At 34.3% G+C, this 19492-nt stretch overlaps 1 protein-coding gene across 6 annotated transcripts in view; it reads left to right on the forward strand.

Moving 5' to 3' along the window:
- The window catches only part of CDC14A (cell division cycle 14A), a 56087-nt gene that overhangs the window by 33709 nt on the left and 2886 nt on the right, over positions 1–19492 (forward strand). For 2 of the 6 annotated variants that reach the window (XM_017827232.1, XM_017827236.1), the window contains 9 exons: positions 1910–1997; positions 3200–3430; positions 5566–5704; positions 7707–7863; positions 9778–9893; positions 10457–10504; positions 11540–11668; positions 12614–12865; positions 14062–14141. In XM_017827232.1, coding sequence (XP_017682721.1) covers positions 1910–1997; positions 3200–3430; positions 5566–5704; positions 7707–7863; positions 9778–9893; positions 10457–10504; positions 11540–11668; positions 12614–12865; positions 14062–14141 — 1240 coding nt within the window. The other 4 variants (XM_017827234.1, XM_017827233.1, XM_017827235.1 and 1 more) reach the window with 4 other exon arrangements.

A 19492-nucleotide genomic window follows, 5' to 3' on the forward strand; every position in this document is an offset into this window, starting at 1 on the left:
GTTTCCAGTCAGCAGTCTGTAACAGAGAGCTAATCACAATACTAGAAAGCATTTGTAGGATTTCTCTATCCTGTAATGTTTCATAATGATTATGTTGAGAAATTGGTATAGCTTTTGCTGAATTACCAAAATTAAATGAACAGGAACAAAAATTTAAAGTATTGCTGCTTTTTTTACTTAATCTATGTACAAAAGGAAAAGGCCTGTTCTAGAAATAAATGGTACTTGGGAATTATTAGGAATTCTAATTCTGTCTATGAGGTAGGCATTAGTTGGCCTCAAAAAAAGTATTATAATAATTGACTAAAGGTATTTCATTATCTTGTTTAATGCTTAACATCATTTTAGTTTGTGAAAAGTACATGTGTGTGAATGATGTTTACAGTATGCTGCTTACTGAGTTTAAGAAGCAAGAACTTGGAATCATCTTTAGTTTTTTGTCCATTTTTTGGTATGTCTTCTCTTTTTTTACACATCATGGTCAGCTTTATGTGTAGATATGTCCTGTGCTATATTTCAAAAACTTTAACTGTTCCAGGTTTTTGCTATGTTAGGTCTTCAAGTGTGTGGTTATGTGGAGAAAAGTTGCATACGACTTAAATGGAGCAGGCTAAAGGAAATTTTATTTCATGTTTATAGTTCTTTTATCGTACTATATTATAAAGGCAGCTAATTCCCCTTTTGTTGGACTAGATGTAAATTACTGAAGTTCTTAAGTTTTTGAGTAATAATGTTGTTTGCATGTACATAAATTTTAAGTAATATGAACTGCAGATATCTAAGTGATTCTCAATAACCCCTGTAACTATAAAGAACTACTTAATTCACAAATAAAACTGGTAATACAAATACAAAAATACTTCTAACTTACTGAACAGGACTTCTTCCCTAAAGGGAGTAAAGGTGCTACAGTGTTGAGTTTGTGGTCTGTGACACAAATCGAGCGCGGGGTCCTGGCTTGGCAGTGAGGTTGGCTCACTAGTGCTTATGCAACCCCTGTGTGAGGACATTTGGAGCAAGCCTAATGCGTTCAGCTAAGCCAACAGTTGGTGAATTGATTACAGTGATGTCCATTATCAGAACCTTTCACTCATTAGGATGTTTTGATGAGCTGAGAGCTAAAAACACAAGCTTAATAATGCAGTTGAACTGAGTGCCATGTCCTTAAAAGTCACGCTGAGAATAACTGCATTGCCAAATGAGGAATGAGCAGTCTTCAATTAAAAAAAGAAAAGAAGGCAGTTCTGAACTACAGTTCATGTTACGTATTTCCAAAGAAGCTTTCATTTTTAGCACTGACAGAATTTGAAGAACCTTTTCAAAGTTTTTATGTAAATGTGAGCAAGAAATGCAAAATGTCAGTTAGAAAGTTTTTTAGAATTTAGTCTTTTTATTTGATTTATACTTTTCTTTGATTACTGACTCATCAGAGCTTATGCCAATATGTAAATTTCAGTTTCTACAGGGAAAAGATAATTCTTTTGGAGGCTAATTGGTTTTTTATTTGTTTTCTGTGATTTGGGTTTTTTAGCCAGTGCCTTACAGAGAAGCATTTTTCTATAGTCTTTGATTAAAACATAGAAAAATGTCGGTTTGTCAGTGTTAATATTAATAGGTATCCTAAAACACTGAACACTCTAAAGGAGAAATCTTAGATAAAGGATATGTCAACTTTTATTGGAAAACTTCAGCAAGTTTTGTTTCCATTTTATTTTATTAAGAGATTCCTGAGAAGCAGCTTATGGTTAGTTTGTCCCATATAGATAAGCTAGCTAATTACATTTGAAGCATTTTGTTTTAATGCAGCAAGAACACAGTAAAAAATAAAATAAAATATTGAGTAATTTTTTTAACCTTGTATAATCAGGTGTTAAAATGCTTGCCTCTTTCTCTTCTGAAATTTTTGTAGCGAGTGGAAAATGGTGACTTCAACTGGATTATTCCGGGAAAATTTTTGGCTTTTAGTGGACCACACCCAAAAAGCAAACTTGAAAATGGTATGGTGTATGTTTTAATGATATTCTATGATCTTATTTTTCCAGCATGTCAAATTGTCACAGCAAATAAGAAGATAAAGAGGTTTATCGATCAGTTTTAATCCTGAGAAATAATCATTCAGTGAGCATTTTATATATGATCCTAGAACTTAATTCAAAAGGTTTTGGAATTTTTGCTAGAAGAGTTTTAATTCTTCTAACAGTCAATGACTTTCATTCTGTATCAAAGTGCCTGAGAAACTTCGGTCCCTTAATTTTCTCCTGGAACCTGGAGACAGTAAATTGATACAGTAAATATGCAGAATTAAAGGCAAGTTGCATAAAGCACAGAAGACTGTTAAAAAGTTTGTAACAAAAACCAGGAAAGACTTTAAAAAGAAGCTTGCCTTTACTACTGAAGAACTATTTACAACATGTGTGTAACTGAAAATTGCTAAATTAGCACTAACACTAAAATCCAGTTGTGAAACACTAAATAAGCCTCACCCAGGCGAGTGTAAGTGCATATCACAAACCTACATTTTTCTCATTATGTTGAGATTCTAATTGCATTTATTAATGCATATATGACTTGTCTTAAGCAGCTGTGTTGTGGTTGGTTTTTGACCTCCCTGCCTGTGCCCCCATCTTCATCTAGAGGATCCTTTTGTCCCTCAACAGAGAACCAAGGCAATAAAGCTTTTTTACTGCAGCATAGGGCAAGAATGTCTTTAGTGCTGCAGTTTATTCTTTGACCCGTTTGTTCTTTAACTCTTTCCTCTCATCCATAATATAGATCAGCACTCTATTTTCCTCATAAACAGTGTTTCCTCTTAAAGCATGTTTTTATTTTCATCTGCAGCTTGACTGTCTGTCTGTATATAGACAGCTGTTCTGAAATGCTGAGTTCATATATGTGCCTAGCTTTATGTATAGAACCCTCCTTGCAGAGGGGAGTGGGGGCTAAACAGGAGACAGCACAGTGTTTCACACATACTGTGCTTTAACATTCTTCCTCCTGATACTTTTTTAATAATAGTGGTCTTCATGAGTGTTTTTTGACAATTTTTTATATCATTTAACATGTTTATTTTGAATAAAATATTAAAGCATTTTTAATATTAATGTTTATCATTCAAGGAAGGTTTGGGGGGCAATTTTCACTAGTAGGGCTTTGAACTTTATCTATGGTGTTCAGTGATTGTGGCTTTCTTTTTTTATAGGTTATCCCCTTCATGCACCTGAAGCCTACTTTCCCTATTTCAAGAAACATAACGTCACATCAATCATAAGACTAAACAAAAAAATTTATGAGGCAAAACGCTTTACTGATGCTGGTTTCGAGCATTATGACCTGTTCTTCATAGATGGAAGCACACCAAGTGACAGTATAGTTCAGAGGTTCCTGACCATCTGTGAAAATGCTGACGGTGCCATTGCTGTACATTGTAAAGGTGTGGGCACTTACTTCTCAGATCAAAGTTCAAAATATCTATAAATCCATAGAGTTTATCCAAAAATAAAGCATTTAACAAATAACACTTTCTGGTTGTGAAAGTAATATTGCTTTATGATACTTGACTAAATATATGCCAAATATTTGTTATTTTCATGTGTATATTAAGTTCTTTCATCCTACACTGTTACTTTCAGCAACTGACAATCTGTTGTTCATTGTTCTGTTTTTTTCTTAATATCAACTTGAAAACATGAGATTTAGTTGATGCAGGTTTCTCTTTTGCATTATGCTTTTACAGCATTATGATAATTGGCTAGGAAATGTAAAAGACTAAAAGGTTTTCTTTGTGCTTTTGGACTGTTCTACATTTTTCTGTTGAGTATGAATTCCACATTTCAATTTAATATGAGTTATTGTGATGCTAGCATTTCAAACCAGCCTAATTCAGCAAATCAGCCCAAAAATACACAAAATATGCTTAGAACAAAGGCTTTGAAGGGTTCAGCTTGATTTATGTTTCGTGTTGTGTAAAGACATTGTGGAGACGAATGTCTTGCCAATCAGAAGCAAGAATGATGCTATTCATAATTTTCCTATGAACAATAAACATGCATATCAAAGATAAATGCTTTATTTGCTAACAAGTTGTTAAGGTTGCTAGAAACCAGAAATTGTGGCATTAATAAGCTGGACATCTGCTATTTGGCTAAATGAGAGTATAAACTATTGATTAGCAGGAGTACGTTATTCTCCAGGTTTGGTTGCTAAAGGAATATAACATAATTTCTATTGAGATATACATGTGCTTTCTAAACTGAAGTATTTTTGGTCTTTTGTCTGACCATTTAATAAGCAAACTAACAATCTTATTCTTTTTAGTTTTTTACAGCCTTCTAGATAAGCCTATACAAAGTTAAATCAACAGCTAAGTCAGACCTAACTCAGATTTAATATATTGCAGAGATATTCCAAATACAGCTTTCCAACTAGAAATTGGTTGTCCCAAAAGTTATAGAAAAGTTCAGTGGAAAGGACTATAATGGAAAGTTTGTAAATTAGCAGGAAGTTAAAGAGCTGAACTGAAATTGATACTTCCCCTTTTAATTGATTCTTCAGATCTTGTCTTCCAGTGTACAGTTACAGAACCTTAGTTTGTGAACTTCTACCCTCATCCTTTTACCTTGGTCATCTTCACTTTCAAAAAAGGGCAGGATATAGTTATTGGTTAAATGTAAGGAGCTCGTAGTTGTGTATGGAATTATCAGCAGATGTCTAGCTGCTTAGGGAGTTTCCATGTGGATTGTTGTTGGTGCATAAACATCAGTCAGCCACCATGAGACTGCAAATTGCCAATATTGTACTCGGGGGAAAATAAGGTTTAAATGGGGTGATGCTTTACTAGTCGACAAGACACAGGGCTAGAAAGAGATTAATCCTCACTCTATAGTTAGAGATTTTGCTGGTAGTAAAGCTAGTTTTTCTGTCTCTCTGTTCTCCCCTTAAAACTGGATTACTTTGTGATTTGGGGGGCAGTGGGTTAAATTATTTTAAGCTATTGATATCTAATATTATGTCCTGGTCAACATTCATTGTTCTTTATATAGATAGTGGTGAATAGTTTTTTGAATAAGTTTTGTTGGTTTCACAACAAAACTTTTTCAAAAAGAAAAAGCCACTGGCTCAGAAGACACGTGCTCTCTGTGATGTGCATGTGTATTTGCACCATACTATGATTTTTAAGTATGTGTGCTGTCCTCTCAAAGGTACTTTGATTGTGGTTTTTTACTGGTTTTATAAATATAAAGTTAGTATTCAGCTTGATCACAGCTTTTTTTAAAGAATGTCAGCCTTTTTTTAAACAAAATATGAAGTAGAATTGAGGGGCACAAGTGATTGCTATTGCATGCGTTCTTCTAAGCACTGTTTCCTTTTTATAAGAATGAAATAGTTGTTCTTATATTTACAGCACTGCAATCCAATTATGTGATAAAGGGGATACTGAATCACAAATTCTTTCTTCAAATACTAAGATGGTGAATAACATCACATAGAAGTCTTCTTACGTCCCATACTTTTATTTGATAATTATGAAATGCTCACTACTGACTGTTGATACTTGTGTTTCTGTAGCTGGCCTGGGGAGAACAGGAACGCTGATTGCCTGTTACATCATGAAACACTACAAGTTCACACATGCTGAAGCCATTGCTTGGATAAGAATATGTCGACCAGGCTCTATTATAGGACCCCAGCAACACTTCCTGGAAGAGTACGTATATATGCACCTTCTTTGCTAATAAGAATCAGCTGCTTCTCTACATTCTTTTCCATCTTGCATTATTTATAGGATCTGCTTCGTCTACTGACATTTGCATATTACTGTCTGTTCAATATATTTAAGGTTAGTAAATATGGGATTGAAATCTAACTTACTCAAAAGCCATCAGCTCCTCTGGAGCGCTGTGCACTTTGTCCCCTTAAGGGCCACATGATCTCAAGACTGCATGTTTGTTTCTCAGGACTTTAGGAGTTACACAAGTGTGTTGGAAGTGGACAGATGTGGACAAAAGATTAAGTCAACAAATAGGATTTATTAAAATATTAACAAAGGAAGAATAGACTTTATATGTAGTCTGTGACTTAAAATGAATCTTAAAATGGTATCATTGATATGTTTTTTTCTTTCTTGTAACTAAAGATTAAATAAGTTCTCGATGGAGAGCTTATGATCTCTGACAGATTCCTTAGCATAATGTATGAGACATTTCTGATTTGAATCTAATAGTTGTCAGCAAAACAAATGTATGGTTTTAATACAGCTTCAGATTTGATCTTGACTGGCAGTGAGTAACAATGATGTAGACATTAAGTTTAATGCCATAGTGGTTTCTGCATTGTGCATTTACTATTACAGTGGTTATGCTGCTATTTTTGAGCTGATACCCTGAAAATATTTACTTGGAGGCATTTTCCCTGTTATGAGAGAAAACATTTTAAGAAAACCTACTACAAATTTGTCTCTTTGGAAAAGAGAGTATTCAACAGCTCTTCCAGACACTGTGTGAATACAGTCAAAGATGCACCAACCTTGCATCTTAAAATCAATAGGATATCAGAGAAAGAAGTATTACTGTAATGGATAAGAGAAATTGAGCAGGAATAGGGACTTTCATTTATTATCCAACTAATGGGCACTCCTGTATTTGAGAGGTGGCTTGCTATTATTCAGAATACTGTGAATCAGTATTCTGAATAATACAAGTGTTCATTGGAGGCAGAATAGTCGTCTTCACACTGTGCTGATGCTTGGATGATCGTACATTCTTAAAAATACCTTGCACAATAGAGCAAAATTATGAGGAAAGGTAATAGATAATGTGATTAGTAAGTGCTGTTTACTTATAAGAAAAACAAGGCCCATGTCTTTTCTTGTTTTGATGGATTGAATACTTGGTTTGATTTTATAGATAGGCAAAGGTACTTCAGATTTTTTTCACTTATACTTACATTACTCCTAGCTAAGAGCTGTAGCACTGTTCAGTAAGAATTTTCTAATGTCCTAAGGGTAGTAGAGAACTGTTTCAACAATCAGACAAAATTCAAGCAATGTCACCAGTAACGTCAAAACGGGATTGGGAAGAAACATCAGTTCCATCATTCTAATATAAAATATCTTGCCCTCAGGGCTGCAAAGTTGCATCTGACAAAAAGGTAAACCCTTTCAGCTTTGATCTCCCAAACTTCATAGATGTCAAAGCTTCATCTCTTAGGTTCTTTGAGGTTTAATAAAGGGGGTTTTTCTGTAGAAACACTTCCACACAAGTATGTATCAAATCAGTTTGTTACTGTGAATGCAATTAATCTTGAAAGATTTCAAAGGTATTTAATTCAAGCATGTTTTCTAGGCTACCTTTAAAATGTAATTGCAAATTCCTGTTTAGTTAATCTCTTTTCCCAGAAGGATTTTGTAAAATGAAGTTATTCCACCTAGGAATGAAGTTTTAGTACTTGTAATATTTTTGTGATGACTACACACTCGTTTGGTGATTCAGGGGGTTCTTGGTTATTATTTTTAACTATAGTTTTGGGGTTTTTTTGTTTGTTTGGATTTTTTTATTTTTTTTGTGATAGACATTCAAATTCTTTTTCAGATGAAGATGTATGGAAGATGCAAATGTTTGCAATCTGTAAGAGTAGCATGTTTTCATATTGGCTTTTTTATATTTATGAAAATTTGTTGATATGAATGGATTTGGTTTTGTATCCTAAAGGAAGCAAGCAATGTTATGGCTGGAGGGAGATCACATCCGATCAAAGCAGAAACAGCGAGTAGTTGATGAAAACATTAACAGAGTCCTTTGTGGCTTGAATGACATTTCCATCAGTGACAGCCTAAAGAAAGTACAAGACTTGGATCAATACAGGGAGGTAAGTGTTCTTAGGAAAAATTCCAAACAGACTGAAGCTGAGCTTTTAATAACTAGCTGTAGATAACTTTTAGATTTTTGAGGTTTAGGCTTTTATTAGTATTAGATTGCTTTTTCTCAGATAATTTTTTTTTTGTTCGTAATTAGAAAAAAGATCAGGTAATATTTAAAACTGTCATAGGTAATTTTGCAAACTGAAAAGGTTTGCGTTATTTCCAGGGATTCCATTTCTTTCAGGGATTTCAGTTCTTTGAGAATGAAGGAAAACAAAAAATCAGCTTTCGTTTGTATTAGTTAAAAACTTATTCCAAGTTTCTAATTAAGAATGCATCAGTGTATAAACACCCATCCCTTTATCACAGTATTATGCATGGATGAGGTGATGTGCACGTTTAGGGTAAGGACCTTATGACGACTTTCTGGGAGCACAGGCATGAAGTCTTAACTAAAGTGAAAATACTTTTGTTTCTGGAATAGTAAAAATCTTAAACTTTAGTTTCCTACACTATCTGTAAGAAACAGTTTAGATTAATTGTGTCGAATGCATTTCATTAATCCCTTTTCAGCTCTGTAATAACTAAAGAGGTTTTAGGTTGCTGATGGAACTCTTTGCTTGAAGTGAAAGACCAGGGATATAGTGAGCACCTTCTTCATATAATTATTAGTATAAATTAAAATAATCATCTGTCATAATCTGGAAGAGCATCTTGAATGGATTTCTGTACAGGTACTGTTTCCCTGTATTTCACTTTTTTACAGATGTCACATTAAAGTTGTTTAACATTCGGTTTTCAAACCATTTGACTTATCTCATTATCTCTTTGGATATTTGGTTATATCTCAAGGCCTCATTAAAATAGGGCTCTCTGGAAGCTCAAAACAAAGTAATATTCCCAATCCCAAAAATGCATGAGGTCAAAGAATCAGAAGAGGGGGCAGTAACTGTAGGGCAGGTAAAGACTGTGAAACAAAATTTATCAGCATGTGGCTGAATGATAGGTAACAATGGCCTACCATATAATCTCCAATGAAATCTAGCTAAGATATTTGTATTTTCCTATAATTAATGCAACAGTTAGACCATCACATCATTTTATCAGCTTCTATCATATTACTACTTCTGTCAATCTTTTATGTTGGTTAATGGCATAAACTATTGTTCTGTTTTATCCAAAGCACTGAGTTCCCTTAGGCACAGTAGGAACTGTGGTAAAAATACTTGATCTAGGGTGAAATGAAGTACAATTGGTATTATTGTATTTTGAGATTAATCTGAAATTGTAAATAGGCATTTAAACACTCTATTTCTTAGACTGTTTAGTGTTTTCTAAAGCTAGAAGAAATAGGATAAAACTCTGAAATCTGTTCATTCTATATTCCTTATTAAGTTCACATAGGAAATTTTTTTCAAAACTTATTTTTCTAGAGATCATGACAACTTTTACTTGTTTATTTTTTAAATGTAGTAATTTAGAAAAGTTGATTTTTAGTGCCTCTTGCAGGACATACAGCTTTATCTAAATTTCTTCCTCATTTGTGCATAACATAAAATTTTGTGTTACTACTTTTCTTCCATGCTGATGATAACTTTAAAAGTACTTATGGACGAAGTAGTTGAGGTTTATGTTCTACAAAACCAGACTTCTTTGAAGTAAATAAATGCTGGCATTAGACTTGAGCATCCTGAACTGACTTTGAGGTCAGATTGTGCAAAAATCCTCTGTGCGTGCGTGTTTGTACAGTGACACATTTAATCTGCTGGAGCTATGCGAAGAGTAGTGCCGATGTATGCAGAGGACTGTGGATTAGTCTTTTAGATTTTAATCTTCATGAAGGAGATGTTCAGTTCTTTGAAACTACACTGCTCCAAAGGATTTGATATATTCTCTTGCTTGCATCCTTTTATGTTTCCCAGAATGATTTTGAAGACAAAGCAGATGTGGAAACTCAGACTGGCATGACACAGGGAGATAAACTCAATGCCTTAAAAAGTCGGAGACGGCCTTGTTCTGCTACAACTGGAGCTCTGAGGTAATTGTCATTCTGAGGTAATTTGCAATTTTAGATTCTGTCCATGCTATCAGATCTATGTGGCAAGTACATGATCTTGTTTAAGGCAGTGGTACTAACTGTAAATTGTACCACTGTCTATGGTGGAAATTTCTCTAGGTATATATCTATTAGTTGCAGATTTGGTTTATTAATTTTTTCTTTTATCTTCTTTTCCCCTTCTGTCTCTCTGTTCAGGATCTCTTCTTACTGTGTAGCCATAAAAGATAATGTAAAAAAAAAATCTGAAAACCTTCACATTTCTATTTATCTAGCATTCTAAAACTTACGACTTGAACAAAAATATTCTTCAATGAACTTAGTTGTCTTTCTATAATTACTTTTCTGAACCAGTAAAAATATGAACTGTGAAAATAAACCTGAAGTACCTGTCTGCTGTTTACCTGTAAATTAAGATAGCGACTGTCAATAACTCTTAACTCTTGGTCTTGTATTTTAAGCCAGCCTGAGACATGAAAATATGCTTTGGCAGAGGGGAAAGGCTTTTTATCCTTGGATAAAAACTGCTGCTTTTGTTTCTTTAGGCTGCAAGACATGAAACTGCACACCAGGTCAATATCACAACCCTTCAGGTATTAACTTTAAAGTTCTAGTTATAAATGTGTACCACTTGACTTGGGTCTTAATTTTCAGCATTTTGGGTCATAGTCATCACATCAATTGATTAGCAATTTCTGGCTTACAAGAATAGGCAGGTAACAAAGTTTTTGAAACACCTGCAAATTGCATGCTTTACCCCATTGCATCTAATATACAACATATAAGACAAGATTTCTATCATTAGAAAGCATTAATACTGAAAAGAGCACAATTTTTTTAGTTCTGTGACCTGGATTTTTGAGTTGGATTACTCCATATGGCTAACATTGAAAATGTCTGGTTTACCCTTTCTTGGTAATTAAAGCTACTTCTGTTTAATACCATTCCTTCTGTGCTTGTATTTGGAGATTTGTACCCAAGTTCTTTGATCTGTTAAGGTCTGATCATGATAATATCCCCTGGTCTAAGTATGGAGAAAATTATTGTTTTAATAAACTATTGTAGGCAGCCATAATGGTAAACATTATAGAGTAGTCCAGTGTAACATATATACAGCTCAGTTTTAAACCAAGAAGAATTTGATCATTAAGACCCCCACTCTAGAAGGAGCTGTATGTTCTGTGCAACTTTGTGAAAATGTTCATGCTGTCATTTGGAAATGATGATGATCTCATGAAAGCTGCAGTGTCATTTTCTTCTACTCATACTCAATTTATAAGCACAAAAAGTATTATTTCTCAAATTCACATTTAAAATCTATGATAAAATTTACAATAAATCTATAAAAAATGGACACTTGGCCTTTGTAAAATATCAAAGTGAAAAGTAGCCTGTAACTGTATAATAAGGTGCAGCAGGGGAAATTCTTGAAGTGGAATATTTGGAAAGTTTTTTTGAAAAGATACTTGAAAACAGCCAAATTGTTGCATTTTTGGTGTTCTCAGACTTGAGAATTCCCATTTTTTAAAATACCAGTCTATATATTGAAAGACTAGACTGTATGTGTTTGAGATGTATATTTTAATTATAAAATCTTACTTCTCACTAAAACTCTGCACTCCTTTTAGACTGAATACTTCAGGTAGCACAGAAGGATCCATGTCTCCTCTGAAGGCCTCCAAAGTGATGGCAGTTAACTCACCATCTGCAGAAAGAATAAGCAGACTTGCCACATCCTCAGGATCTAACCTCAAAAGGTTTTTTTCTTCTTCTCATTTTGGTTCAAGCACTTACTGTATTCTCCACTGGTTGTCAGCACACGTGCAGTCTGTGAAGCGCTTGCTGTTCTTGGGTGTAAGAAGGCTTAAATTTATTTACAAAGTCATTTGCTGTTCCACGAGCCAAGCTTTAGTTGCCTGCAGATTTAAAAAACAAAGAAAAGCTAAAACCTGTCCTCCTGGTCTGAGCATTTTGTTGGGATTGCGTTGTCAGAAACAGTATTACATTGCTAAAGTTTTGGGGGTTTTTTTCACTTACGTCAGTTCGTAGACATTTTGCAGGTATTCCCACAAGTGAATATACTGTTACTCTCGGAAGAATACTGAGTGGTAATCAATATGACTTTTATGAACCTTTGATTTATTGCTGTTTATTTCCATTATTACTGTTGTCCTAAGTAATTATATATGTTAAACGAAATTTAGAATGATAAATGCATTTTTAATAACTCTGGACACAAATATTTACCTGAAGAGAGTAACTGACTTGAGATATTTCAGGACACCCTATTTTTATTCTCAGATTTTATCATATTACTTCTTGGTTACTTGAAGGCTTATACCACATTACTGATTTCAAGCAGCAGAAGAGGAGTTCCTAAACTGTCACATGTACAAAAAGTACTTCAGCGTAGATCAGACACTGCCTAAACCTTTTAACACGATCTCCTGCATGTGCATATGGTTTGACAGAGCTGAAAGCTGGCCATGGTAGTGCTGAATAAGCAAAACTTGGGAACTCCTGACAAAGAATTCTGCTTTTCATTACTTAGGAGCTAGAAGATGAACCTGTGTGCGAACACAAATTATTTCAGAACGGTCTGTGTTATTCACCTAATGCCTTCTGAATTGTCTGTTACATTTTTGTATATATCTCTACATACCTTGTGTATATTTTTTTCCCTGCATGTGTTTTCCATTCAGCGTTTCCATAAACTCCAGACTAGCCAGTTCTCTAGGGAACCTGTATGCTGCTTCAGATGATGGGAGCAAAATGACATCATCGTGCTCTAGGACAGGTTTTTCTGTAAGCCATATCTCCAGTCACCTGAATGGCAGCTTGCAGCTGCCACACAGAAATACCCGTGAGCTGAACAACAACTTGTACAACAGAAGCAGCAGTAGTGGCAACAACCTGAGCAGCCAAAGCAGTTTGCACAGCGCCGTGACAGATGGGTACGCACCAGCCTTCCTTTATGGGCCTTACAGCTCCTCCAGCACCATACCAGAGTCAATTAATTCCTGTAAGTTCATACTCACAACAGCACTTCCAGGCAGCTGAGTGATGCTTTTCTGCCTTGCTTCTGTGAGCAAAACTGTCGCAAAAAAAACATCTTAACTCAGCATAATTCTCTGACTTCCTCTAACACTTCTGAACAGCACCTTTATCTCTTATCTTTTTAAGTAATTATCATTTCACCTGGGGTTTTTTTCCATGTCTTTTAAATATCTAGTACATGGAAGGTTCACTAAAATAAGTGACTCCTGAACTTTCACACCTTTTCTGATTTTTTTTTTTTTAATGGACCATCCTATCCTTTGGATTTTTTTATTTCAAATTATGCATAACATAGTTTTTAACTTTATTATGTATCTTTATCTTCATGCAGTAACAGATTTAAAGAAGGTTTTCTATGTATCATACTAAATAAAAGGTAAACATCCCTAAAGATAGGGCTTATTTGAAAGATTAGTCCTCCTGATTTGAAACCTAGTCCTTTTCCAACACCAAATGTGAAAAGTATTATAGAGCAAGATATTTCTGATGGTTTCACATTGCAGCTTTCATTCCTCAACAACTTTGCTGCCTTAGACTTATTTTATGGGGGTTTTTTTGTGTGAAAGAGTCTGTATAAAGAGGATGCACAGATAAATTAATGCAATTTGAAAGTGATTCTATACAAAATGCAGAGAAGAGAGACTAGAGAAACTGCCATTAAGAAATCAGAAATAACTTCATCTAACCTAGGGAAAAAATAAATATATCTGCTACTAAAAATCTAAAACCAATTTAAAATTTTTAGTTTTCAAAGATTTGATATCCTACTAATTATAAAACTTAGTGCAGTGTTTTTAATAGAGTATTTTGCCTACAATTAATTGAACCTGTCAGCCTCTGTTTACTAGTACTGACACTTCAGATTTTTATTTTTTTTACCTGCTGGAAATAATATTGGCTTTGTGTATAATTAACTTCAGAATATTGCACCTCTCTCTCCTATTTCAGTATAAAGAAAATTTTAGTGTTACACCTGCTCCTGGTTTTGAGTGTGGTGAGTCTCTGTCTTAAAGCAGCTAATAACACACATTGCATGTAACTAGGATGTCAGCTGAAAAGATCATTCATGGGTTGTGTTCTCTTTTTCCTGCAGAAGTGGAGGACCTACCCCCATGTTAACAGCTAGGATGTGGCACCTCTTACAATTCAGAAGCCGCATGTTTATAGCTCGGGGTATGAATTGCACTTTCTGAGGATAGATGGCAGTAGAAAATAAATTCTCATTGTCCTGTTGTGGAATTAAATTGCATGTGACTGAAACCTAACCTACATACAAAGTATATTGAAAATGGAGTTAGTTGGGGGAACTTGATTCTGTGTTCTCTTTAAGTCAGTGGCTACTTCCTACTGTGGTAGGATGTGCTTAACCTAAAGCAGCTCTTTAAAATACTTGATGCTTTCAGACTCCTCGTTTAAAAAGTACATTTAGCTTCTTATCCACTATAGCTTATCTGGAAATAAATGCTAATATTCCATGATCTCAGGATCACCAAGTCATCTGCATTGAGTTTAAACTTTACTTTAAACAGCAGCAGTAACTTATTTGCAAGGGAGTTCTTGAATATTGCCACATCCTTTCAGTTTTTTGAAGTTGTTTCACATCTAACGTGACTGTTTTTCCCTACTGCATGGGATTGAGGTAAACTGTGTATAATTGAGGCTTCAAATGGATACAAAAACCATATCAGTTTTTCTATGAGGAAACAAATTCTAGAACAAGAAAACTGCTTTAGTTTAACTAATTAATTTAATTACTTCAGGCACAGAGATAAGGAGAGGGATGAAAAGCTGCACAGCAAGCAGGGAATGTTTGTTTTGAGGCACATCAATGAGGCACATTTATTTGTTCATGAATTCTGATTGCTTTGAAGAGTCATCCTTTTTAGGTGTTCCCACTCTTTAATCCAGCATGCTTACAGAAATTCAGTCCTCAGGACTGACAGAGCCCCAGTTGGGGGTAGTACACCAACAGTGGTTGAGAGCAATCAGTCATCTGAATAACTAAGTGGTAAAGTGACTGATTTGATTTTTTTTTTTAATTTCTCATTTTCAATATTGTCTCATATTGAATGTAATGAACAATAATTCTTTGGAGAGTCAGTCCATTCTTGTTCTTTTCAGTTCTATCTTTTGTAAATTATATGCTGCCAGCAGCATTTCTTTGAGGTTTTTTCCATATTCTACTTACAGCTGCCTATTATGCATTAAATATATGCATGTAAGCCTACATGCAGAGCCCTAAGGGGAAGAAAACACCTTGTAACTGTAATGTGACTTAGTTATGAAAATAAGCTGACATCTTTCACATTTGGCCAAAATTTACAAGAGTATTAAATGGTAATATAAACAATTACAGGAACAATAAGCATGTTTTCTCAAACAGCTTCAAAGGTTCAATGAAAATATAACATTTTGAAAATAAAAACCGTCGTCTCCTTTGGAAAGGTAGTTGCCATACCTTAATGCTACAAATAATTCTTAACAATGAGAGCAAAGTTAGTGGCTTGTTCCTTAAGCATAGGATAAGAAGTTAATTACTGGTGCCACTTTGTTTCTTTTTTATATCTAGATATTTACAAAATTCTAGGTTAGCACTAGGTCTCTCTTTAATCTTATAAACCCTTGAGGTTCAACATAATGGCAGCGACAGAAAAATTTCCCAAATATATGTGGGGAGAGGGCTGGGCTTACGGTGTAACTGACTCTTCCACTGTTGTAGCATGCCTTTCCTTCTTAGATAAAGGTGACTTAGCAAGAGGGAGAAAAACAAGGAATGTTAATTACTGCTTAACTTAGGGAAGAGAAAAGGAGCGGGTGAAGAGGTGAAATAGCCATCTTGACAGCAGAGAGGGACTTCGTGCTGTGTGTGTTGTGGTGAAGAAGGAAATTAATTGTTGTCTCCTTGCAATAGAACTGTGAAGTGATTTAAAACCGATTTAAATGAAATATGTTAAGCATAGTATAAAGTTTCAGGTTGACTGGGAAACGGTGAAGAAAAAAGTGCTTTCTAAAATGCACATTTCTCCTGTTTAAGAACATATTTAGTTTTCTTCCTCCCTATCTTAATGACTTAGTAATACATGGAAGGATATAAGGGTGTAATCTTTGAATAATTCTTGGCTTGATATCATTTGCTGTTGAGGAGTAGAGGTTATACCCAGTTGAATACAGCAAGATCTTTATATGAGATTCTATATCCAGTCCTCTTTGAAGATAAAAATACTATATTTTTATAGTATATATATATATATACTATATATATAGGTGAGATAAAAATACTATATTTTATATAACATATACTGCGATATGAAAAGCAGCATTTCTTAGGAAGAATCATGCCATGCAAAGTCTGTGTAGCAAAGTACAAGTTTCTGATTTACTGTAAAGTAATATTCTTTCAATATAATGGTTAAAAAGTTTTTCTGTTTGAAATATGTTTTTCAAATATGTTCTGATTAATGCATTTGCTTCTAAATATACCATATGGCCCTGTGCATCTCTCACAGTCACAGTGGAATACACTAAATTGTTACCCATTTTATGCACAACTGACTGAGTTCAGTGTAGTTACTGTGATGTCACGATGTGTAAGACAAGAGTAGATTATTTGATCATTTAGTCTCTGAATGCTTTGTGCCTGGTAGTGAGTGTCTCACTGGCTTATACAGATGGCTTATTTTGAGGGCAATATAATTTTTTCTGAATGATTAGTCCCACTGATTGAACACAGTCATGCTTAAAACTATTTCACTTTTAACCTGAAACTTTCTGTTTGCCTTTATTATGTCACTGTTATAGTCCTTTATTATCTTATTTTCTTGTCATGAAGACATCTCGTGCTAGTCATCTCAACTTGATTTTCTTTTGATAAGCTAAGTTGGCTCAAATATCCTTTTGGAAAATGTTCAAATTCTTTAGTTTTTGAAAATCTTTCTGGCCCAGAAAGCTGCTACTCAGTGCTGTCCTGCTCGTTAGTCCATAGCTTGTTTTATCTTCTTAACTGTAATACGTTGGAAGTTTAGGAGGAGGGAAAAAAAAAGAGGTCTTGCCATCGAAAATACTGACTTGTATTTTAGTCCCATGTCCTGCATTCCCCATGGGTTTTCTTGGGGTTTTTAATGTGGAATTTTGTGGAAAAGCATAATTTTTTTCGCCATCCGCTCTTCTTAATGGAACCAATTAGCCAACCAAAGAAGATTTGTTTTTTCTTACCACTTCAACCACTGACATCCAGCTATTTTGCTTTTGGTGATATGCATCAGTGGGCTGAAGCTCATGAGCAAAATATGGAGTAGCATCAAGCCTTAATACCACTTCTGGCAGAATTCTGTTAAAAACAGAAAGAACTGCAATGTAACACAAACCCTTTCTGCAGCAAGACTAAGGTTTGGCTGTCAAGGCTACCAAGCAATTTCACCACTGAAAGCAGAGAAGTGGAAATCATTAAACAGAATTCTAATTGGAGCACATCAGATAAGGTACCTGACAGAAGTCTATTACATATACTGGTGCTTTATGCTTATTCACTTAGCTTAGCTCATCAGAGGAGTCTTGAATGATACTGATTAATTACCTCTCTCTCTTATTGGCAAAATCTCCCTTACCTGAGTTAGATATCAAGCTAACCAGCTGTAATCACATACTCTATTTTAGAAAAATCACCTTATCACTCTTATTTGTCCCTCTTTGTTAACTATCAACATCAGTGGTGCAGGAGCATTTTAAGATGGTTAGGACAGTACTTTTTCAGTTCTCATTTATGTTCTTCAAACTCATTAGTGAGAAAATTTTGAATTCTATTTTTATGCAAGTACTTTTTTTTCCCCCAGTATGGAAGAGAGTTATTCACTACTCTTTTTTTTTTCTGTTTTGTAATGAAGCAACATTAATACTGCTGTTCCACGTTCTATTTAACAAAAAAGAACAATAAGAAATAACCATGACTATGACTTCCTGTTGTTGTCAGCCATATATTTTTCCTTAATGGTTTTTGTCCTTCATCAGTGCAAGCTTAAAATCCACTTCTTTTTATCATATTTATGCTGATGAACTAAAAGAAAATCTTGATTTTCAAAGAATGGAAAACTTGCCATTCTAGCCAAATAGAATAAATATTTTATTTGCAAATTTTACAAATTGCATGTTTTGATTAAACAGAATGTCTCACAATTATAATTTGCAGAATTATTCTTTTCAGGTAGAATCACATTTAAGGTACAGTAATAAGATTTTTACTTTTTAAAAAAAATATCTCTAAATTCAAATATCACTCTTAAAAATGTATTTTCATTGGAGAATATGTAACTGGGTAGTCTTAAGATGAGTCACCTTTTGCTTCTATAGCTGTCATGGAAACTGGTGCGATTGAAACATTTAAAAAAAAAAAGGGAAGGTAGCAGTACTTTAAAATGCATATACATCATTATACCTGTAGAATAGTTTCTCTTAATAAGAACTTACTATTAATTCAGGACAGCGTTTGCAAAAACATGGACAAATGCTAATGCATCTCACTGATCTGTAAATTTAGCAGATGCAAAGGATCACTTCAAGTGTGTCTGTATTTTCTGCAATATATCCTGAATTAGTTTATTGGGTCTTGTGTATTCACAGTAATTCTTGCCTACTGCAACACTCCTAATTGCAACGGTGTTTTGGGAGAGTTGATGCACAATGCAAAAAACTTAAATTACATTTGTGCAATTATCTGGGAAAAGTACATGTTCAAATCTTAACAAATAGCCCTATATCCTACAGGGTTGTTCCCTATTAAAGGTAACTCACAGCTGACTTGATCCTTAAGTTGAATGTGTGCAAATACAGTTCTAGTGCCTGGGTGGATCTTATTTTCTCTTCCAGGAGGCTTTCTGTGCCTAGTGATCTAAGTAGCTGCTTTAACATGAACTTCATTAGATATCCTTGTGTCTTAATTCTTAGTTCTTTGGTTAAATGTCTGGTACTTGGGTATAAAATGCCAAACATGACACAGCATGGGACCACTGTAGAACACATTGAGACTTTGACTCCATTAACTGATTTTATACTCATCATTGCAATTCAGCAGTCAGTTTTCTTTGGTTTTTTCCATCTATTTTTACCTCTATTTCAATAAGATTTTAAATACGATTTTGTTAAATCCAGATATTACTTGTAAAAGTGGATTGTGGCTTTTTGTTTTTAATAATGCTTTCAGAATCATAGGCCATACTTTGAGTCACAGCAAATGTAAATTTTAAAATAGAAAACTCCTCAAAAGATTAAAAAAAAGAAAAAAATCTCAATTACAGGCTTTGAAACGTTACAGTCAATCTCTTCAGACATGTGAAGAGATTTAAGAGCACAAATTACTTTTCCTCAGAAGCAAAAAAACCCACTAGAACAACAAACCTTCCCTGCTATATTTTAATTTTCCAAACTCAAAAATGAGTATCTGTACTTTACAATAGCTCAGTTGTTAGGGCTATCACCATGTTTTTAGTAATAGAACTTTATGTGAAGTCACATAAATGGATCTTAATCTGGAA

Source organism: Lepidothrix coronata, unplaced genomic scaffold (assembly GCF_001604755.1).
Source record: "Lepidothrix coronata isolate B3197 unplaced genomic scaffold, Lepidothrix_coronata-1.0 Scaffold136, whole genome shotgun sequence".
Taxonomy (NCBI): Eukaryota; Metazoa; Chordata; class Aves; order Passeriformes; family Pipridae; genus Lepidothrix; species Lepidothrix coronata.